The sequence below is a fragment of the Rhinopithecus roxellana genome, chromosome 5 (genome assembly GCF_007565055.1).
Source record: "Rhinopithecus roxellana isolate Shanxi Qingling chromosome 5, ASM756505v1, whole genome shotgun sequence".
NCBI lineage: Eukaryota > Metazoa > Chordata > Mammalia > Primates > Cercopithecidae > Rhinopithecus > Rhinopithecus roxellana.
Window position 1 is genome coordinate 127,532,945 of NC_044553.1, and position 23,523 is coordinate 127,556,467.

General features: G+C 46.3%; 1 protein-coding gene across 2 annotated transcripts in view; it reads right to left on the reverse strand.

Annotated features, from left to right (window-relative positions):
* The window catches only part of GABRG3 (gamma-aminobutyric acid type A receptor gamma3 subunit), a 558,231-nt gene that overhangs the window by 482,123 nt on the left and 52,585 nt on the right, over nt 1-23,523 (reverse strand). Inside the window, exon 3 of one of the 2 annotated variants that reach the window (XM_010355210.2) lies at nt 17,843-17,910. In XM_010355210.2, coding sequence (XP_010353512.1) covers nt 17,843-17,910 — 68 coding nt within the window. Of the gene's footprint in view, nt 1-17,842; nt 17,911-23,523 lie in introns of those variants that run through there. The other variant, XM_030931014.1, reaches the window with a different exon arrangement.

Genomic DNA, 23,523 nt, shown 5'->3' on the forward strand with positions numbered 1-23,523 from the left:
TCTCTCCCTCTGTGCTGGCGGGCCCAGCACAGCTGCAGACTGGGAGGGACCCTGAAGTGGCGGAGCCAGCCAAGCTCTGCCCAAATTCCTGACCATATAAACAGTGAGGTAAAACATGTGTCATTTGAAGCCACAAAGCACTGGGGTACTTCGTTACACAGCAATAGGTAACTAACTCACACTGTGAAAAGACGAAGATGAGGACAATTCTAGAATCAAGCAATGCCTCATTCCATGAGATAGAATGAGTGTTCCAGCGAGATGAGCAGAGGACGGGGCTCTGCGGGCAGAAAAGGGCTGAAGGAAGAGAAGCATGGGACAAATAGCAGGTCGGCTATCTCAAAGTCACCCTCCTTGTTGGGATAAAACAGAGGGGACTTCCTGTGATCCCAGCTCAGGTGAGCTGGCCCCTTCTGAGGGGCTGCTGTGCTTCTCTGCCTTGGAAAATGCCTGTTTCAGAGTTCCGTTTGCTGACGGAGAACATGAGCGAGTTGGTTCTGAGCTGGTCTGGTCCACCAGTGCCTAGTGCAGGAGCTCAGTCTAAACCCATGGTCTCCTAGAAACTCTCTTTAACAATTCTTAATTGCACACCCCTAGCCTGATGGATAAATACAACATTTACATCAAAGCAACAGTGGGGGAATGTGGTATTGTTTTGAGTTGTAGAAAAACTGAGGGCCCCACCAAATTCCATCTAATCAACAGTTTTGCCTGGGCTTTGTGAAGAAATGCTTTCCTGAAGAGATGGAGGTAAGTATTAGCATGGGGCTGGAAAGACAGGAGTCACTTCACCAGGTGGCGAAGAGCTGCCAGACACAGGAAGGAGCACGAGCAAGTTAGGTTCATATGGAGCAAGACAGTTACTGAGCATCTGATCAGGGCTGGTCGTTGAGCCCGTGGCTGGAGAAAGGGATACAAGGTCCCCACCCTTGACAGCTTATGACTGAGCGCAACATGCAAGCCTCAAGACAGGGCGGCGGCGACAGCATCTCCAACTGTCTGGCACCTGTCTGCACGCACTTCCTGGCCATACCATCGGGAGGCCCTGCAGAAAGCTTCCCAGCACAGGTCAGCCTGACTCAGGCTGTAGCACCAGACGGTGAGAGTCATCCAGGCTGACAGGAGCTGAGTATTCCCATGGGAGGGAGCAGCACCACCCAGGGGCAGAGCCCCAAGGGCATGCAGAGAGACTGAAACCCAGGCACCAGGCACCGGGAGTTTGGAGTTAAGCCTGGGGCCAAGGGAACATGAAGCAAGGGGCGGCTCCCGCAGAATTGTACCAGCGAGTGTGGTCATGTGTGCGGGCACGGTGGAGGGCAGGGGAGGAGCCAGGAACAGCACCCAGGGAGGGTGAGCCAGCTGCAACCACAGCACTGCACCAGGGAGGCAACGGCCATCCTCTGAAGCTGGCAGCAGAAGGCCGCCAGGCCCCTTGACCCATTCTGGAGGGCGGCTTGGCAGCAGCGTGGAAGGGGAATGGAGGACGATGCGTCCAATTAAGCGAGCAGCAGGAGGGCTGCAGCCTTCGGGTGAGGGCCCTCAGGTGGCGGGGGAGGCTCCAGCTCCCTCCTCCCACTCACATCCCTGAAGCTCCAACTTTCATTCATTTCATATACTTGGCTCCTGTGTTAAGTCTTTAGCGGAATGAAGCGTGGAGATTCGGAAGCTTCTCAACCAGAATTCTCTGGTCTAGGGGACAACGCTGCTGAGAGGGATGCAGACAGGACCCACATGGGCAGCCGCTTGCATCCTGCCAGGCCACAGTATCCTGGGTCCTCACATGCAGATCTGGCCTTGGAAGAACCTCATTCACTGAGGTCAGCTCGGGCTCCTTGCCTTAGTTTCCACTGAAGAAATCAAATCACACGAAACAAGACCTAAAAGAGGAGCCCTGCAATGCACGTGCAACAGGAATGTTGGGAAGGATGCCACCCTTCCTTCATCCACATGAAGACCTCTCAGAGGTCTCACCCCCACCCACCTCAAGTACCAGAACACCTCAACCAGGGAGGGACGGCAAAGGCCCCTTCCTGCAGGCCCCGAAGTCCTGGGACTGACGGCGCCTTTCCTCATGCTGTGTCTTCCTGGAGGCTTAGAGAGGAGTTCAGAGCTCAGACTGCATGCTGGTAGGCTCACCTGGTCAACACATCTGGTGACCAGACACATGCAGAAAGTCAAAGACACAAGATCAAAGATGATTCCCAGTGTTTCGGGCTTTGATGATTGGCAAATGTAGTAAATGAACACACTCCAAGCAATACGGAAACCCAAAAGGGGAAGTTTATTTAGAAGAATGAGTTAAGATGTTCAAGTAAGAATTTACTGAGTGAGAAGTATTTACTGGACAGCCACACCATGAGATCTAGGAAGATGATAGAAATTATGTCTGCAGCACAGGTTTAAAAAGGTTTAGGTTGGCTGGGCGTGGTGGCTCACACCTGTGATCCCAGCACTTTGAGAGGCCAAGGCGGGAAGATTGCTGAGCTCAGGAGTTTGAGACCAGCTGGGCAACATGGGAAAACACCATCTCTACCAAAAATACAAAAATTAGCTGGGAATGGTAGCGTGTGCCTGTGGTCCCAGCTACTTGGGAGGCTGAGGCAAGAGGATCTCTTGAGCCTGGTAGAAGGAGGTTGCAACAAGCCAAGATTGCACCACTGTGCTCCAGCCTGGGTGACAGAGACCCTGCCTCAAAAACAAAAACAAAACAAAACAAAACAAAAAGTTTAGGTTAAAAAGCACACATAAACCAAACAAGATGCTAAAATTATAGTTTTATAATAAGCATTGTGAATGGTGCACATAACATCTACATCTGTCTCTTTTCAGTGATTTTTGGTTCATTCAACATTGCAAAAGAGAGAAAAAAATTTCAGTAAATACGGTCCACAAATGCTGTTTGAATGTTGGATATTGGAAGAGTTTTCTCCACGCACGAGCACATCTCACAGAGAGGCCAGAGCCCACTCTTCACAGAAACAGGGTCTTGCTGGTCAGTTTTATCAGGACAGAGTCGTTCAGAACAATTTCAGAAGGAGAAGAAAGGAGAATCAACTTCACATGGTCCCTTCTTATCGCATGTAAATTCCTTTCCAATGCTTAAACCTTAACTGCTTTCCTCATTTAAATGTCTTTCTCAAAATCTCTAACATGTAACTTCGCAGCCAAAAAAGAGAGAAAAGAGAAAGCAAAACAGTATTTTAATACTTTCTTTGATAACTCCAATTCATTTTCCCCGCACAGTTCCAAGGACGCATCTATCTTTAGACTGCTGTGTTATGAGAGAGGATGGGAGAGATGAGAGCATCAAGCAGCAAAAGGTGAGTGATTGCAAATCAGTGGCAAAATTAATTGTTGGTAGGAAATTTTAAAAGAGTTTCTTCTGTATTATAAAATCAAATTTTCCTTTTGTGTCACAGACTCACAGAATTATAGGACATTCACCTTGGATGAGACCAGAGAGGCCACCCCATGTGTGTATTTCCCCACCCCATCCAACCCCCAGCAACTCACTTTCCTCTGGACACACCCAGTGACTTGGGAGCAGTCAGCTATGCCCTGTGGGGGCACAGGAGCTACCTGCCTGCTTGCACTGACCAGCCATTTGATTTGCCTGCTCTGCACCCTGGCTGCATTTCAAGGGCTCTTCAAGGGACAAAGAAGCTACAGGCAGGATGGTTTCTGTGGACGAGGCCTGGCAGCTCAGCACCTGTCATGGGCCACCCTGAACACAGCAAGTGGAAATGCGTCCTTTGGACCCCCACCTGCCCGGGACACTCGCCTCGTCCTGGCAGGCCCAGCCCTTCTCTGCCATCCGTGCTGCAAGGCACCACCAATTGCTAAGGTGTGGGCCAACGGGCAGCTGCCCAGGCCAATGGAGACTTGGGGAAGGTGAGGAAAGAACCAAGAATTAAGCGGGATGGAGGGAGCAGAAAAGGGAAGAAAAGTGTCCCAGCAAGGAATAACTTCCCGGGAAGATGAAAGAAGAGGCGGAATCTCCTTGGTGAGTGGCTGCAGAAGTCTAGGGCAGCTCCAGGGTAAGATTCCAGGGGCACTAGGGATGGACGGCCCATCAGCACAACCTCCATGGCGGGCCGAGAGGTGACAGCGAGGGGCGCCTCCTTCGCACCGACAGGGTCTGGTGTTTACTTTAACACAGGCCTCAGGAATACAGTTCTGCCTCATAAAAGACTAGGGAACGCTGACAAAAGAAAGTTCTGTGCTTTCCTGACAGCTGCCCGCACTGTCAGGAAACAGTGGGCCCCACTTAGAGTTGAGCTGGAAAATGGACCTGGGGGCTGAAGAATGAAACGAGGCTGTGAAGCTCTCTCCTTGGGGCGTCCTCTTAACACTTCATGTTTGTGGAGCTGGCGGTCACTGGATTCAGCTTCCTCCCAATGCAGGGATTCCTTACACACAATTGCTGAGCAGCAGGCGGGGACCTAGGGCCACTCCATGGTGCAGCCAGGAAAGAAATGACAGGGCCACCAGGCCGGCTGCACTCCTGGACCTTCCTCTCTTACTCAGTGCAGGAAGCCCAGTGCTCCTGTAGCAGGCAGCCCCATGGTCTAGCTCCGTCTAGTTCACATCCTGTCCTCAGGGTGACAAAGATCCCGTCCTAGTCACATCCTGTCCTCAGGGTGACAAAGATCCCGTCCTAGTCACATCCTGTCCTCAGGGTGACAAAGATCCCGTCCTAGTCACATCCTGTCCTCAGGGTGACAAAGATCCCGTCCTAGTCACATCCTGTCCTCAGGGTGACAAAGATCCTGTGCTTGGCCAGTCTTTAGTCAGGCCCTGGTCCTTCTTCTAGGCCCATCAGCAAGAACCCTGGCTAAGTCAGTCTGGCAGGAATTCCCCACGGAGCCATGCTGACCTGCCTTCAGCAGGAACCCCTGTAAGCTGGTTCAGCCAGAACTGCCCACAGACTTGGCATCTCCTCTGAGTAACTTTCCAGCAGCTGACCCTCTGCTCCTCGGCCACCAACACCCACTCGTCCCTGCTGTATTGGAACGGAGCCCAGCCCAGCTCTTCAACGGAGTCTCTTTTTCCCTTTGCAACAGTCCTGCATAAAATGTGCCATCACTGGTTTGATTTCCGCTGGCTCTGCTTTTCTTTGCTAAGGTGCCACCTTGCTCATGGCACACATCTCCTCAGGCCCCACCCGGGAGGGGACAGTGGCACACCTTTCCCTCTCTTGGGAGGTCAGTTTCTTCCTGACGGTTCTTTGCTGACGTTCCCATGGCCGAGCTCCAGCTCTTCTGCTGTCACTCTGACATCCCCAACTCCCCACTGCACTTGCCCCCTACCCTCTGCCTTTCTGGGGCAGGGTTCCCTGCAGCCCTGAGAGGTCACACTGCATGGTTCCCATGTGCCCCAGGCCCCGAGAGCCTGGTCGATCCTGGAGAATGTGAGGAGGTCATTCACAAAGTGGGAAAGGGATCAACACAGTCTGTGCCACTTTCCCAGCTTTTCAGGCTCTGCCAACCCTAACACAGGGCAGGGAAGCCGGCGGTGTCCAGGAGAAGAGCATGGTGCCAGGGAAGAGTGTGGTGAGCAGCACCAGGGTGGTGGGCACAACTGCCACTGGGCAGGAGAGGCGAGAAACTCATCAAACTCCCAGCCTCGGAATTGGATGCCTCAAAAGAATGCCTGGGTTTGGGGAGTAATAAGACCTTGGTACAGAATGACGTGACTGAGAGACCCTGAAGACATGAAGGAAGATTGTCCCTCACATTTATGTCCCCTGCACCATGTGAGGACACACAGGAAGTACCATAGAAGCAGAGAGCAGCTCTCACCATACGCGGCACCTGGCAGCGCCTTGATCTTGGAATTTCCAGTCTTAGAACTGCGTGCAACGAATGTCTGCAGTACGTAAATTACCCAGCCTAAGGTATTTGTTACAGTGGCCAACTGGACTGAGACGGGGCTGTTCTGGGACTAGTCACGGAGCATGGACCAGGACCCGACTGGGACAGCTCTCGACCTTGCTAAGCAGCTGTACAGAGAGGGATGTTGCAGACTCTTCCCCGCATCTGCTGGCCAGAGCCTGGCTGGGACCCTGCATGCTGGGGACGGAGTGAGGGCAAGGGTGAAATGCAGCCTCCCAGGCAAGCAGCAAGTCAGTGGCATGTGGAAAGTAGGAATCTGACAGAGGAGGAGCACCATCATCTCGGAAAAACACCATCACTTTAAACTCCAGCTCCCTTCTAGACTCCTGCATTTCAAGGAAATCACTTCTCTTCTAACTACAAACAGCCAGAAAGAGCAGACAGTAAAACACAGATAAGACAGCTCAGGCACAGAGGCAGGTGGGAGGAAAGTCTCTTGCATAACTGCCAAATTTCACCCTCATTCAATTGGCCCCAGTAAAACAGTGGCCCTTAATAAGCACCTTCCTTGCCCTTCAGGTGCACTAAGATAGGAAAGCTGAAAGCAGACTCAGGGGATATGCCTGCAGCTGCAGAAAGATGTACAGGAAGAGACATACAACTCTGCCTCCCAGATAGGCACAACAAAGAGACACAGAAGCAGCCCAAGCCTCTGATAAACTTTCCCACCCTGAATCCTTACAAACTCTTAGTCTATAAGAGAGTGCCTCTGACCTAACTCAGTCGCCCCTCTCAGGTTTATTTAAAATAAACCTGTCCCTGTTGACTGTCGAGCCACCCTTTGTGTTTCTCTCCTCTTTCTTCAATTCTTACAGAATCTCTCATATATGGACAAGACCTGCGAAATGTAGGCTAGGCCTGTGTTAGTGCTAATGCCAGACTGCGGTAAGGCAGCTCCACTGCCCAGGGCTCACACAACAGATGTGTATTCTCTCCAGGTTCTGGAGGGTGGAAGGCCGAGATCAAGGTGTCGGCAGGGCTGGTGCTCTCTGGGGGCTGTGAGGGAGAAGTTGCTCCGGGGCCCTGCCCTGGCTTCTGGTATTTGCTGGTATCTTTGGTGTTCCTTGGCTTATAGAGGATTACCCTGATCTCTGCCTCCTTTTTCACATGGCGTTCTCCCTGTGAGCATGTGAGTCGTCTCCAAATCTCCCCTCTTCACAAGGACATCAGTCACACTGCAGTAGGGGCCACCCTTCTCCAGACTGACCTTAATGAATTAAATCTGCAATGACCCTATTTCCAAATAAAGTCACATTCTAAGGAATTGGAGGATGGGACTCAATCTATACATTTTGTGGGGGACATAATTCAACCCATGAAGGGCTCTGTCAACAAGATTCATAGCTGTATTTTGCTGTCTCCAAGGAACTGAGGTCAGGGAAGGCTGGCCTTTCAACCCCTCACATAGGCAGTGTACGGCATTATTAGTATTATTATTACTTTTGAGACAGAGTCTTGTTCTGTCACCCAGGCTGGAGTGCAATGGTGCAATCTTGGCTCACTGCAACCTCCGCCTCCCGGGTTCAAGTGATTCTCCTGCCTCAGCCTCCTGAGTAGCTGGGATTACAGGTGCCCGCCACCACACCCAGCTAATTTTTGTATTTTTAGTAGAGATGGGCTTTCACTATATTGGTCAGGCTGGTCTCAAACTCCTGACCTCAGGTGATCCACCCACCTCAGCCTCCCAAAGTGCTGGGATTACAGGCGTGAGCCACCGCACCCGGCTGGCATTATTTTTAAAAGTGAAACACATTACACAATTTCCCTGTTTAGTACCTTGCGTAGGCTTCTTCCTGAGCCCAGAACAGAACGCAGTCCCCTCACAATGATCTGCAGGGCTCCCCTGTGATCTGGCACCTGGGAGCTCTCAAGTCTAAGCTTCCTCCCCTCTCCCGCCCGGCCCAAATCCCATGCAAGGAAACCTGCAAGGGGTGGCCACACCCAGGAGTTCAATTTCTTTATAGAACTGTCCACAGTTTGAAACAACAGTGTGTGTGTTGTTTATTCGATGTCTTACCTCAAAGAAACTGAAACCTCATGAGCAGCACAGCTTGATTCATCCCCTTCCCTGCTGTGCTCCCATCACGCACTCCAGCATCTCGCGCAGAGCAGGTGCTCAGTCTTATTTATTGGATTAGCAAATGCTGTTAAGATGTGAGTCACCCTTGACTTCTCCCACTCCTCAATGCCTATGTGCATTCATTCATGTCTTGGAGGTTCTATTTCTCGAATCCACACCCTCTTCTGTAGCCCACTGCAAATCTTCAGACTCAGAACTCACCATTTTTCCCCCTAGAGTTCCACATTCCCCTTGCATCTCTGTAACTCAGCCTCTCCAGCCCCCACTGCCACCCTCCACAGAGCTGCCCGAGGGGCTTCTGTGAAAGCTGCACGCCAGCCCCTGCCCCATGGGGCCCATAACGGTGCCTCGTCCTGTCCTTCTCCAATCCCGCTGTCCGCGCACACCCAGCTGTGGCAAAATCCACGTGGCGGCTCCGTTTCTAGGCAAGCAGGGCCTGTGCAGGGGCTTGCAGCAAACCCGTCAAGGTGAAACGGGAGAGTTTCTTCAAATGTGCTAATAGGGGACCCAATCCAACAGCCCCACCTTTCCGCAAAAGGCGTTTTGTGGAACATAAAGACAATTCTCTAGTCAGAGGTACATTATGTAGCTCACATTGTGAAAAAGGAGGAAAATCAATTGTGAAATATCCAATCGAAGTGCAAAAGCTCAAGATGAAAGGAACATAAGAAGCTATTCACACAACTGAAGGACTCAGTGCATGAGATCGCTGCTAACAATGATCCGATATCTTATCATGATTGCCGACATCTCAGTGTCCCCAAATCACTGAAAAGTTCCCATTCATTCCTACAATGGACAACACCCCATCCTACCAGGTGGCATCTCTAATGACATCTTGTATAAAATGGTGAGAAGTTCTAAGACACCAGAGGACAGAGAAAAGAGGACACGGAGTGTGAGTTTAAAATTCAGCAGTTTTACACGTCAGACGTGCCTTTTAGCCAAGCCCACCCAGGTTCCCGTCTGCTTCCAGGGATGGAGACATGTGCGTGGTGGTCCCCTCATCTTCCAGATGGACGGCCTGTGGACTCTCACAGGAGTCTCCTAAGCTGTGTCGCTCCGTTACCTGTGAGCTTAGGTGCTGACAGCCATGGCCTCATAGGTTTAAGGTCAGGATTACATCCTCCCAACAGCAGAAGCCCTGGACACAGTGTTAGCTAAGACTACTGGAGCCAGAGATGTCCATTAACTAAGGAAATTGTGACCTGAAGACAGAGGCACACAGGCATGTAGAGCAGGTATATGTTCACACAGAAAAACAGCCTAGCGAGCATGCACGTGAGAGGCAGAGGGAGACAAGGATGGTTATCCAGTCACTCACTTGGCACATATTTACAAGGGCCTCTGAACCGGATGCTTCAGGTAGGTGAGTGATCAAAAAGACATGTGGGCCTTGGTCCAGGGCTCATGGGCATCTGCCGCACACCAAGACTCGGTGGATCTCAGGCTCGAAAGCCTTTAAATGTTATCTTCTTTCTTGTTCTTGTAGTTTTTTTTTTTAATTTGCAGAGATCATTCCCACACACCTTGTGTGGCTCCTCCAAGTTATTACTCGACTGTTTTACTGACTAACATGGACATCTTAACTATGATTGTTCCTATTGTCATTGGTGTGGAAAGAGTTATTCTTCCAGGGATGAACCAAATCTTGAACACACACACTTAATGTGCAAAGGTATTATTTTTTTCACTTCCTTTTTAAAATAAAATAAATAACACACCGACCATGTGGCCATGGGCAGAGTTCTTAATTTGACCCAAGATAAAAGGAGAGCATTAAGAAAACTGGCCCTGAGTGACATGCACGGCCTGAATTCTTCAGTGACGGACTATTCTCTAACGCTGCAGAAAGAGGATGACAGGAGGTCACGAAGTCAGAGGAGGTGTGTGCTGTTCAGGAAGTGACGGACTATTCTCTAACGCTGCAGAAAGAGGATGACAGGAGGTCACGAAGTCAGAGGAGGTGTGTGCTGTTCAGGAAGTGACGGACTATTCTCTAACGCTGCAGAAGAGGATGACAGGAGGTCACGAAGTCAGAGGAGGTGTGTGTGCTGTTCAGGAAGTGGCGGACTATTCTCTAACTCTGCAGAAGAGGATGACAGGAGGTCACGAAGTCAGAGGAGGTGTGTGCTGTTCAGGAGTAGAAAACATCAAATTAAGACACCAAAACAGGTGCGTCTGTTTCCAGGCAGGGTGACTTGCGCGTGCTTTTCACACGGAGAAGTCATGGCGAGTTAGATGGTGTCTCTCAGATTTTAAGGTGGATGACAATGATCTGGAGATCCTGTTAAAATACAGACTCTGATCCAAGGAGATCTGGGGTTTGGCACGATTCTCTGCGTTTCTAACAAGCTTGCCAGCAATGCCAACTCCTCAGGTCCAAAGGCCGCACTTGTGAATAGCAAAGAGGTAGAACACTGAGGGGAGAATTCATGGATGACACAAAACTCAAAGTTTCACAAAATTTACAGGATGTAATAAAATAGCAAGAATAGGAACAACAATCCTTTCTGAACATCTACTATATACTATATTAATGCATAAAACTACAAAAACATCTATGACAGCAATAAGATTTTTTCATTTTTCAAGTGGAAAATGAAATAGTTTTCATTGCATAAAATAATATTAAAACCATATATAAGACCATTCTCTTAAATAACTGATAAGGGCCACATGCTTTTTTCATCTAAAGCTAATATTGCTAAAAGAAATACATAATTAATATCCTTTAGCGTCCTTCAAAGCCTCATTATTTTATAGGAAAAACCTGAAAACAATGGACCCTAGAAAATCGTCTTCTTTGCTAATCTGAAGGCAGTTCAGGAGGTTACCAAAGCAACAACAAAAATCTCCCAGGCAGATTGTATCTGCTTTGACTCTGCTCCAACTTACTTCCTTGCTAGCTATCCAGAATCAATCCTTATTCCACCTAAACTTAAATTTCCAAACCAGTGATGCATGGCTAGGACGGGACAGCGCACAGTAGACTGGCACTCTCACTAAGAGCTAGCGAGAAAGCTAAGCAAAAATCCATTTGAAGAAGCCACAAACAAAGGCAGCAGGCTCACCATGGTAAACTTTCCTGCACGCCACTTCCCCCCAGAACTTGTCTTCTTCTGACAGGGTACATAATGTGAAAACCTGGACAGAGAGAATAAAGAATCCAGGAGAGCTTGAGGAAAAAACTGGCCAAGGAGTCAAAAAAGGAGGGGCCACCATTTCAGGGAATATGAATGTTAGAGAAGAAAGTCAACCAATACTGGTTATGTCCTTGACACACTTCCTGACTAAGTTGTACAACATAAGAGGTTTAAAAACAATTGTAAAAATGGCTTAAAAAGAAGGGCTGTATTTTCAGCATTTTTTTGGTGTTGACACATTCCAGGCCCTCAGTTGGGATCTCTGGGGAACTATGCAGAAAGGTAGGGGAACCAGAGCCCAGTGGAGCCTCAGCAAGACTGCAGGCCAGCCCCATGCCAGCTCAGACCTTCAGAGAGGCAAGGGAAAACCACCCAATGCCTCTACAAATCTTTGTACACAATGAAAATCGCCAGGTGATATGGTTTGGATGTTTCATCCCCTCCAAATCTCATGTTAAATTGTGATTCCCTTGTTGGATGTGGGGCCTGGTGGGTGGTGTTTGGGTCATAGACATGGATCCCTCATGAATGGCTTAGTGCTGTCCTCATGGTAATGAGTGAGCTCTCACTGTTAGTTCACAAGAGATCTAGTTGTTTAAAAGAGCCTGGCATCTGCTCCTTCTCTCTCTTGCTCCCTCTCACCATTGACGAGCTGGCTCCCCCTTCACCTCTGCCATGATTGGATGCTTCCCGAGGCCCTCATCAGAAGCACAGGGTTGTGCTACGCTTGTACAGCCAGCAGAACTGTGAACCAGATAAACCGCTTTTCTGTATAAATTACCCAGTCTCAGATATTCCTTTCCAGCAATACAAACAGACTAATACATCAGGCATACCAAGTAATAGAAAGAAGCAAGAAAACAGACGTTAGAAATGGAACCAGAGACGGCAGCAGGGACTTAATGGTTAATCTGTTCCAGAAAACAGATTGCAAGATGGAGACTCTCACCAGAGAACTGACATACATTAGAAAGAATCAAATTAAAATTTTGGAACTGAAAATATAGTAATTGAAATCAAGAACTCAATAGACAGCTTTAAAAGACCACAGGACAGAGATGAAGAGTGACTTCGTATGCTGAAAGATGGAGTGCAAAGGAAGAAAAAAAAATAGCACAAGCATAAAAGCAAGTGGGTCCTGGGAGAAGCATGGAACTTTCACATGACCAGAGTCCTAGAATGGTGCCAAAACAATATTTTAAGAAATAATGGCCATTCTTTATCAAACACTGATGAAAGGTATCAAACTACAGATGCAAAAACTGCTATGAACTTTACACAGTAGAAATGCAAAGAAAAACAAAACAAGGTCGGGGGCACCATGGTGCTTTAGCTGTCACTTATTTTAAACTTTCCTGAGTTTAGGTAACTCCAAAAGAGTTCCACAAAGCAATAGCTCATCCTCCAGTAATGACCAAATGGAATTTATCTTCCACAGGTCTTAATCAGGACTTGGTATTCTGACTTCACTTCTTAAAGCTTCAGCCACAAGTGGAATGGAGCAGAGATAAGGTTTGAGAGGCTTCACGTGTTCTCTTATGATTTCTCCGGCTGCAGGTCATCTTTTAAGTTTCAAATGTGTAGGTTATGTATCATATAATGGAACATACTGTGGTGATGTTGGACCTGTCCCCCAATCCACAGAGCCGTCCCATTAATTTCTGGTAACACATGATCACGTTGTAGTCACATCACACTGACTCACTACAAGTCTTAGATTTCCTCCGATGAATTAGTATCAGTACTTTTTTAAATGAAGGAAAAAAGCCATCTTACAAGGCTGCCTACTGTATAATTTGAAGTATATGACATTTTGGAAAAAGGAAAACTATGGAAACAGTAAAAATATCAGTGGTTGCCCGTGTCTGGGGAGAGGAAGGGAGAAACAGCTGGAGCACAGAGAATTCAAGGGCAGTGACACTACTCTGTAAGATACTATAATGGCAGATACACAGCACTAGACATTTGCTGAAATCCACAAAATAACACCAAGAGTGAATCTTAATGTAAACCATAGGCTTTGGATGATAAAGATGGATTAAGGTGCATTCATTTATTGTAACAAATACAATACACTAATTCATGACGTTAATAATAATGTGTGTGTGTGTGTGTGTGTGTGTGTATGTGTATGTGTGTGTGTGTGTATGTGTGTCTGTGTGTGCGTGTGTGTGTCTGTGTGTGTGTATGTGTATGTGTGTGTGTGTATGTGTCTCTGTGTGTGTATGTGTGTGTGTGTATGTGTATGTGTCTGTGTGTATGTGTATGTGTGTCTGTGTGTGTGTGTATGTGTGTATGTATGTGTGTGTATGTGTATGTGTGTGTGTATGTGTGTGTGTATGTGTGTGTATGTGTGTGTGTATGTGTGTGTGTGTATGTGTGTCTGTGTGTGTATGTATGTATGTGTGTGTATGTGTATGTGTGTGTATGTGTGTATGTGTATGTGTGTGTGTGTATGTGTGTCTGTGTGTATGTGTATGTGTGTATGTGTGTGTATGTGTGTATGTGTGTGTGTGTGTGTGTGCAGAGGAAAATATACGGGGGAACTCTTTCTGCTCGATTTTTATGTAAACCTAAAAATGCTCAAAAAATAAGATTTATTAATTTAATTATTTTTTTAAAAAGCACAGAAAAACAATCCTAACACTGGATCACACTGAACCCTTTGTGTCTTGAGCTCCATGTTAAGGCTGGGCCCCTACAGGTATGTCCAGCTGCCGTGTGTCCACGTTGATTAGGAAACAAAGCCAGGGCTCTGCTGCCAAGCAGGTCACACTCAGAACCTTGCTCTAAGATCTCCTCCACAAGCTTCCGCTTACTGGACACAAACAAGCAGAAAGGTCAATACCTTCTCCACTATGGTCCTGTCAAGATTAAAGGATTTGGGGTCAACAGCACAGAGTAAGTGTCAGAATGCTGGTTTTCTTCTTTGCTGGCCTAAAAGGCTGCTTGAAGTGGATATTCTCAAAAATAAACTCACAAGCTCCCTTGCATGCAGCCTTCCCGTGTGGAAACAAACCATGCACACTTTCTATGATGAGTGCTGCGCGTTGAGGTGTGCGGCAGTGACAAAGGCAGAGGGCTACGAAAGCTTCATGTAACGGAGTATTCTCCATAACTAGAAAAAGCACACACAGCTCCAGTATAAACAAGACAAAGATGATCTATCAAACAATAGATTGAGATGCAACTTCACTTCCACTCAGCAGAAGGAATGTCTGAGGCAGAATCTTCAGTGTTCATAATATCAATAAAAAGCAGAAAGTGTGAGATGAGGAAGAGGAAGGAGAAGATGAAATAGTCATTGCTTCCTGTTTCATTGATTGTTAAATGACTATGTGGACAAGAAGCCGTAATTTTACCAGACTTTGCCTTTGTAGTCAAACCCCCAACACAAATTTACATCCTTAAACCCTGTCTGCATCTCTAGAGTGTGCCTCATCCCATCTTGTATTCTTTGATTGTTTTAGTCTTTCTTATATTCCTTTTTCCTGCTAACTCAATCCCCAATACCCACCTACACAGTCAGTTCTCTACTTTTACACTTTTATTGTTTTTTCTAAGATCTGTGTTTCATTTCTAAGTCCTTTACTTCTTTGAAAATTACGTTGTTTGGTTTCACAGACGTAGCAGGTCTATGCGATGCGCTCGGCAATGTGAGGCGCCCTCATCATTCTGGTCTCCCAGCAAAGCATTCCCAGCGCAAAGGTCAGAAACACTCATTCTTCCAGAAGTGGTCCCCGAGGCCCCTGCCTCCTGAGGGCTTTGAAACTTCCCCCAGGCCAGCTAGAGCCTGCCAGCTCCGTCCGGGCTGCTTACAAGGGAACCTACCTCCACTCTGGCACTCAGCCCATCCACAGACTCGCCTCACCAAAGCAGGCCTTGGTTCATCGTGTCTCACCTTCACCCAGCACAGGGCCTCACATTGATCGCACGGCACATGTGCGTGAAGGAACCGAGAGAGACACAGAGCAACTCACGCAAGGAGAACATGGGAATTAAACCTGTGAATGTGCTAGCCTGTGTGTGTGCCTGTGTGTGTGCGTGTGATGCATGTGTGCACGCATACGTGTGCGTGTGCCTGTGTGTGTGCATGAGTGTGTGTGTGTGTGCATTTTAAACAAATCCTTGCCTGCCCTCTATGCTTTGCTGAGCCAAGGTAGGCCAGTAGTACGCTGTGTCTTCCTCAGGAAATCAGACTCCAGAGTGGCCCAGACAGTGCCATCCCTGCTGGGCACCGACTACAGCCTGGGCGCTGTTTGCAGAGGAAAGCACTTGTTAGCATTCGGCTTCCCCAGGGCTGCAAGCGTCAGCTGCTTCCGACTCACACAGGAGCAGGCAGCCACACTGGCTCCCCACCCCTTCAGTAGGGTAGAGAGCCATGCTAGAAAGAAAACCAACTGGACTACACGATGTTTCAAAATATTCAGGGCAAGTTTTACAAATGAGACAGTTAACAGAAGAAAGCTTTCTACTCCACATCCTGCCACAGCTCAGCCTTGGAAACCTGCTGTGTCAGCCTCCAGATGAGCAGGACGCTGGTGCACACGTGCTCTTCGCTGGGGCCCAGGGCTTACGATGCCCCCGGCCATTCTAAGGTCGTTTCTCGCCCCAGAGGGAAGGATCAGAGTTCATGATATCAAGTCCCTAATGTGAGCTCTGTGTCATCGTGTGGTTTTGTGTTTTTTAAGGGAGAGAGGGTCTGACTAGTGATCTTACTGATTTTTTTTTTTTTAAAGATGGAATCTATCTCTGTCACCCAGGCTGGAGTGTAGTGGCTCGATTTTGGCTCACTGCAACCTCCGCCTCCTGGGTTCAAGTGATTCTTCTGCCTCAGCCTCCCAAGTAGCTGGGACTACAGCTGCCCACCACCACGCCCAGCTAATTTTTTGTATTTTCAGTAGAGACGGGGTTTCACCATGTTGGCCAGGCTGGTCTCGAACTCCTGACCTCATGATCTGCCTGTCTCAGCCTCCCAAAGTGCTGGGATCACAGGCGTGAGCCAACGCACCCGGGCTGGATGTGAACCAATCTCATGAAATATGACCTGCTCAGATCTCTGATGGGAAAAGGTTTTCATGGTTTCCAAATGCAGGGATCTGTTTTGGACGGAGAGAAGGCTGAGGTCCGACTATCAACTACAGCTTCAGGACCTCAGTCACGGCTCCCTCTGTGTGCCCCACCAGGGATCTCTCCACACATCACTCCCTCTTCCCCAGCTGTGTGACACAGTCTGTCCTCCTGTGTCACCAAGGACCTTCAAACTCTATCCCACCTGGCAAACTCTCGCCTATCCATCAAGTTTCAGATGAAGAGGGCCTCACTGGAGAAGTCCCTTCCACTCCTGCAGCAGGTCATATCACGCCGAAGGAACCTGTTATTCACTAGGCCTCCTTCTCCGCAGCCCGTGACTTCCACATGAAAATTCCCATTGATTCTAATAACAAAGCCTAACACAAGGCACAAAGTAAATTCTAAAGCTAAAGGCCTGCATGAAAATCCCTCTATGTGCAAATGCAATTGACTATTCCTGAAATAATTCTGTAACCATATATCCAGGAAGGCACTTCTTCTTTGAGTGTTAAACATAGATACATGTTAGACATAAAGGTGTTGAATAAACGGCTGTGGAACAAATGCAAGAAAATAAAACTCCAGCACAAGAAACATACATAAGAAAGGGTTACTCTATGCAGTCAACTGAATAATGGTGTATCAGGAAAAGGGAATATTACATCCACAACTTGATTTTAATATACAGCCATCTGCAGCACATAGGTTGTGTGAAATAATTCTCCTTTATTCATTCCACTTCTTTGCTCCAGTTTAGGGATGATATGGAGATTTTTTAAGTGAATCACCCATAAATATAACTTTACCCCTGCATGGAACCCTTATATCACCAGAGAAAAGAACACTTTTAAAATCTGGCAATGAAAAGAAATGATTTTGCTACTAATTTTGGAGGGGTTATTTCCATCCACAGAACACTGCAATGAAAAGAAGACATTTAAGTCAGCATTTTGGCAATTCCCCTCCCTCGGCCTCATATGTCTCCCCGGATCAGGAGCAAACGTGCACCAGGGAGCACAGGCAGGACCTCTGCAGGCGGCAGTTCCTGACAACGCTTTGGGCTGCAATTGCCAGGCCTGCTCAGGGATCCTAGGGACTCCTAGTAACCCTTTGCTGGCAGGTGGACTGCGGCCTTCAGCTCACCAGGGAAGGCTCTCACCCTAACGTATTCCAATATCCCCACACTTGCTTCATGGCCAGGCACTTTCACACAGGGAAGGACTTCTTTCACATCCAATAGTTCTTGAGCTTAATTTGCTTATAAGCCTGTGGGAATAGCCTACTCGGGGAAAGCACATATTTGATCCCATACTAAAAAGCAGAGGCAGTTTATTTACTCTCAAAGTCCAAACTGAAGACGAAAGTAAAATCTGAGTGATCTAGAATCCTTTCCTAAGAAACACTATACAAGACAGGTCTCTTGGATCATGAAAGAAGAAACTAAAAGTGGAAAGGTACTACTGTCACAAGCGCTATTTCTTCATTTTTTTTTTTTTTACCACTTTCAATATTCCAATAAGTGCTACAGATTTAAGAAGTCAGTGTGAATTTTAAACCTGCATGATAAATCTCAAACAGAAATCCACAATGAGAATGTAACAAGAGGAGGTGCAACAGCCGTTAGATCAGAAAATAAAGGAGCTTCTTACCATGTTTATTGATGACACAGGGCCAATGCTGTTAACATAAATGTCAACGTCAATTACGGTCGGTTTTACTGTGGAGAAAAATACATGGATGTTAATACTTTGTGCCGGAGAAAGACAGGAGAGCATATTCAAGTCCCAAAGTCTCACACGTAGCAACACAGGGACATGTTGGAAACACACATGGGCAGGGCTTTCTTTGGGACTTTTCTTGTAATTACAGTTCGAGCCCTGCCTGCCTTTCTTTTCAAAAGTCTCCAAGGACGAGAGATTCTTTCTCGTATCTTTTCAGTTCCAGGAAAATAGAATATTTATACACTGCAACTTGCCAGTCATAGAAGACTATAAAGATATATAGTAACATTACTTAAGCTGATTTTTATGGCAAAGATAGGAGATACACGGTGAGCTACTGCATGAGTAATTTAATGTCAAAGTTTTGCTATAAAGCTCAACACAAGACAGGAGCAACGTCAGTAACATTGTTGGGTTGCGTGTCCACCACATAGCTGTCTAGCTATCCTTCCAAAGCAAAGCAACTCAAGGCAACGTTCTGGTGAGTCTATACACCAATAAAAAATGAGAAATATTATTTATTGTTATCAATATGACTTAAAGATACATATACGCACAGACATCACAGAGTTTCAATCCAACTCAAAACACAATGGAGTGTTAGTAAGTCCAACAATTACTGTTTCGATTATGAAGGCATAACATTTATATAAGCACAGGTTGATCTCTCTAATGCCGTGTGTCAGAGGCCACCCTGGCTCATTTGGCTTTCAGGGAAACCAGTTTCTGTTTTTATGGCAGCAAAAGAACTGAACAAGCCTGATCATGAGACAGCTGAGCCCACGGACCTCTAAGTCGGAGGTTGGTGTCCTCCAAAAGGAGGACATTGCCTTCACTCTGCACTCAGCGACTGACAAAGGATAGGGCAGAACCAATTCCAGAAAATTTCTGCCCAGGAGGAATACGAACAAGACTCCTGAACCCTTTCCCATGAAACAGACCGTTTCTATAGAAACAAGAGTGTCGCCTATGCAATTATATCAGTGTGTTTCCTTCAACTGTGCTGAAGAACTCAACATTCACAAACGGAATTCCACACTCTACTTTTGAAACAACGAATGGCAGCTCTGAGCTCTCAGTCTCTTGTAAAATTGCACATCCACTGGTCTGTGCCCTGGGCAGTGATCCCCAGACCTTCACGTAATGAAAGCAATGATAATGAATCTGAACCAACTCCTACAATGTCTGTCAGTACGGCCACGTCATGTGAGCTGCAAGAGTGGTTGGCATTTTGGAAAACGCCCCAACACGTTCCATCCACTAAATACACAGTGCTTAAGTTTCATAAAAGGAGTATTCTTCATTTTAGACTAAGCTTTGCTAACTGCTATGGAAATTAGGTAGCATCTTTCTTCAAATTATTGGATTCAACAAGTGTTCCATCTCCAAACACCGCAGAACCTTTGATTATGCTGTACCAAAGGGTGTTAAGTCAGTTGGTTATGGACCTACTTTCAGCAAGACAGTTTTCTGGTTGTTTCATATAACTTATTAGACTTTGGGCTTCCAGAGCTTTTTATATCATTAAATTAAAAGAACCAACAAACATAAAGCCTTAACTGCTTGCAGTGAGAAGCAGCAAATGTAGTGAGTGCAACAGTGCGATGAAGGGTGTAAGAGATAAGAGTTTGCAGTATGTGTACACACACACACACACACACACACACACACTCGCAAAATGCCAAGGAAAATGAAGAGCTTTTAGTAGAAGCTTCTTTCTTTGAGACAGGGTCTTGCTTTGTCTCCCACGGTGGAGTGCAATGGCGCAATCTCAGCTTACCGCAACCTCGCCTCCCAGGTTCAAGCGATTCTCCTGACTCAGTCTTCCAAGTAGCTGGGATTACAGGCGCCTGCCACCACACCCAGCTAATTTTGTATTTTTAGTAGAGATAAGGTTTCACCATGTTAGCCAAGTTCGTCTCGAACTCCTGACCTCAAGTGATCTACCCACCTTGGCCTCCCAAAGTGCTGGGAATACAGGTGTGGGCCACTGTGCCTGCAGATGCTCTTTTAAGCAGAGTCATGCTAATGTACATGAAGCACTAGAATAGTGGCTCTGACAGTAGAAGCCAGGAAGGAGACTGGCCTCAGGCAGCTCAAGGTTTATAATTCAAAGACTCAAGACTAAGCCCTGACAAATGATCTTCCACAAAGTTGCCAAGACTGTTCAGTGGGGAAATGGACAGTCTTTTCAACCAACAGTGCTGGGAAAACTGGATATCCACAGGCAAAAGAATGAAGCTGGACCCTTACCTTACGCCATATACAAAAATTAACTCAAAATGGATTTGAGACCTAACTGTAAGGCCTGAAACTACAAAACTATCAGAAGAAAGCTTGGGGGAAAGCTTGACATTGGATTTAACAACAATCTCTTGCATATAACACCAGAAGATCAGGCAACAAAAGAAAAACAAATGAACTTGACTGTAACAAAATTTAAAACTTCTGTGCACAGAGGGCACAACAGAGTTAAAAGGCAACCCATTGAGTGGGAGAAAATATTTGCAAATGGTATCTCTGCTAAGTGGTTAATATCCAGAATACATAAATAACTCCTACAACTCAACAACAACAACAAATGAACCTGATTTAAATGGCCAAAAAACTTAAACAGACATTTCGCCCAAGAAAATATAGAAACGGATAATAAGCACATGAAAACGTCATCAGTTATTAGGGAAATTAAAAATCAAAACTGCAAAATCACACCTCACACCCATTCGGATGGCCACAATTACAAACAAAAACAAACAAACAAACAGCAACAACAGAAAATAACAAGTGCCAGCCAGGAGATGAAGACATTATAATCCTGGTGCATTGTTTGTGGGAAGGAAAATGATATACCCACTGTGGAAAATAGTAGAGTGATTCCTCAAAAAGCTAAAAACAGAATTACCGTATGATCCAGTAGTTCCAGGTCTGGGTATACGCTCGAAGGAATGAAAAGGAGGGGTTCGAACAGATTGAACAGCTATGCTAATAATATTATTCACAATAGCCAAAAGGTAGAAACAACTCAAGTGCTTATGAACAAATGAACGGATTTAAAAAATATCGTATACATAGACAATGGAATATTATTTTGCCTTAAAGAGGAAGGATATTGTGATACGTGCCACAACATGGATAAACCTTGAGGACATTATGCTAAGTGAAGTAAGATAGTCACAAAAGAGCAAATACTATGATTCCACTTATATAAGCCTCCTACAGTAGTCAAATTCAAAGAGACAGAAAGTACAATGTTGGTTTCCAGTGACTAGAGAAGGGGAAATGGGAGCTGTTTAATGGGTACAGAGTTTCAGGTCTGCAAGATGAAAAGAGTTCTGGAGACAGACGGCGGTGGTGGCTACACAGCGATGTGAATGGACTACTGCCACTCAACTGTACATTTAACAATGGTTAAGATGGTAAATTTTGTGTCATGTGTATTTTACTACAATATAATAAACCCTAAGTAGCCAAGAGAAGGATGGGGAGACGAAGGTAGGAAAAAGCCAGAAATGGGGTGGTGGGGAGCAATTTTCTGAGCGAAAGAAAGCAGGTTCTATTTTTTTAAAGAATAAAATAGGGATGATGGAACTGAGTCCCATACATTTGGGTTAAAACGGATTCTTCCTTTGAATTCTACCTTCCTTATCTGGTTGCTATTATTTCCTAAGAATTGAGAATTAGTATATCTGAGAAGAATCATAAACTCATAAGTTGTGCAGCATACGTGAACCTTGCAAAGATAACCTGGCTAAGCCTCGACAAGCATCAGCCACATTTGCTCCACTGACGGACTGAGGTGGTCCTAAGGGGAGTACATGGGCTGCCTTTTCTCTTTGTCTCTGTTACAAAACCAAAGCAGATCTAGGCTTGGTTGTTTTTCTCCACTCTCCACGGTCGTCTGCATCCTGGAAGAAGCCAGAGAGGAGAGCTTGTGGAGGACTACCTGAACTATCATGATGAGCTGAGGGGACAGCCCCAGTGGGAAGGGGGACCTGGCAGCGGCCTTGCTGGGGAAGGAATGCAGGGTCGGGTGGGTCTGTGGACGGACCTAGAGGCACGTGCCAAAAACTAGGGGTGAGCAGATGCTTTGCTTTGCTTATTGTGGAAGTTAAAGGAATCCTGTCATGGTCAAAAGGGAATACATTGTATTTTATTTGAAGAAAGTTCCCGACATCAAATCCTTTGGGACTTGACATCTAAAAATCACATTTAATATAGTACAAGATTCCTGCTAAACTCACCTCAGCCCCTCTCCTGATGGTCTTCATATGGTAATAAATGTCTCATTTTGCTAATTTTGATGGTTCCTTATTTGGCCCTGGGCCCCCTGAGATGAGCACAGATGTTATTTAATAAGTCAGGTGGGTCAATAAGTAAGTTGTGTCCTTCTAAAATGGGGTTAATTCCTGGCGTGGTTCATAACAAGAAAAGAGGAAGCCTGGCTGATCTGATTCTAGATGTTCTCCTAACTTTTCCAGCGTGAAACGGCAAGTCGTATTGAGCTGGCTTCTCAAAATTCCAAGAAGGTTCTCTCTAAAACCAAACTTATGACAGCATAATTTACTTTAGAAAAATCAAGGAGAGGAAAAGAAAAGGGTAGAAAAAAAGACAGAGGAGTTGTGCTTGGCTCAGCATGGGTTCACAAGGTAGGGTTCTGCAGTCATCTACCAGGGGAAGGTGGCATGGCAGGAAGGCATCACAGAAGGAATGAGTCTATGGATTTATACAGAACCCAGAGCATGGAGGTGGCAGGCGTCCAGGGCCACAAGGACCAGTAGTCACAGTCACTTAGTTCTTTCTGAGTTGAGTCTTTTGATTACTACCTCTTACAAAAGATAGTTCTCATGCAGAATTTTAACTTATTTTATTTTATTACTCATTTATTTTGAGGCAGGGTCTTGCTCTGTTGCCCACACTGGAGTGCAATGGTGCAATCAAGGTTCGCTGCAGCCTGGACCTCCTGGGCTCAGGCAATCCTCCCGTAACAGCCTCCTAAGTAACTAGGACTATAGGCACACACCAACATATCAGGCTAATTTTTTAATTTTTTAATGTTTTTATAGAAACAGGGTCTCGCTATGTTGCCTAGGCTGGTCTTGAACTTCCAGATTCAAACAGCCTTCCCACTTGGGCCTCCCAAAGTGCTGTGATTACAGGCATGAGCCACTGGGCTCAGCCACTCACATAAACTTTGAATAAGTGTCTGGGGTCTTTTAGGGAAATTAAGTTAACATACAGTAGTGGAGAAAAAAAGATGTATTTCCTTTCTCTGAATCCCTACATTATATGATTACTCCCTATTTTTAGGTCATGGGCGCCTTTTAGCACCCTCAACAAGGAAAGCTGGCCATCAGAAGGCAGGTCTCTGTGATTCGCCCTCACCCTTCCCACAGCATCTGGCACTGTAGGTGACCCCCGGATGTTGCACAAGTATGGTTCGTAAAAATTGCAGTTGTAAAGTTATAATTACTTAACTTTACATGTTAAATGCTCACAAGCTTGCCAACTGCAACACGAAAAAATACGTCCTTTTCTCTTTTAATGTTCTTTTTTTATTGATACATAACAGATGTACATATTTTTGGGATACATGTGTTAATACATTTACA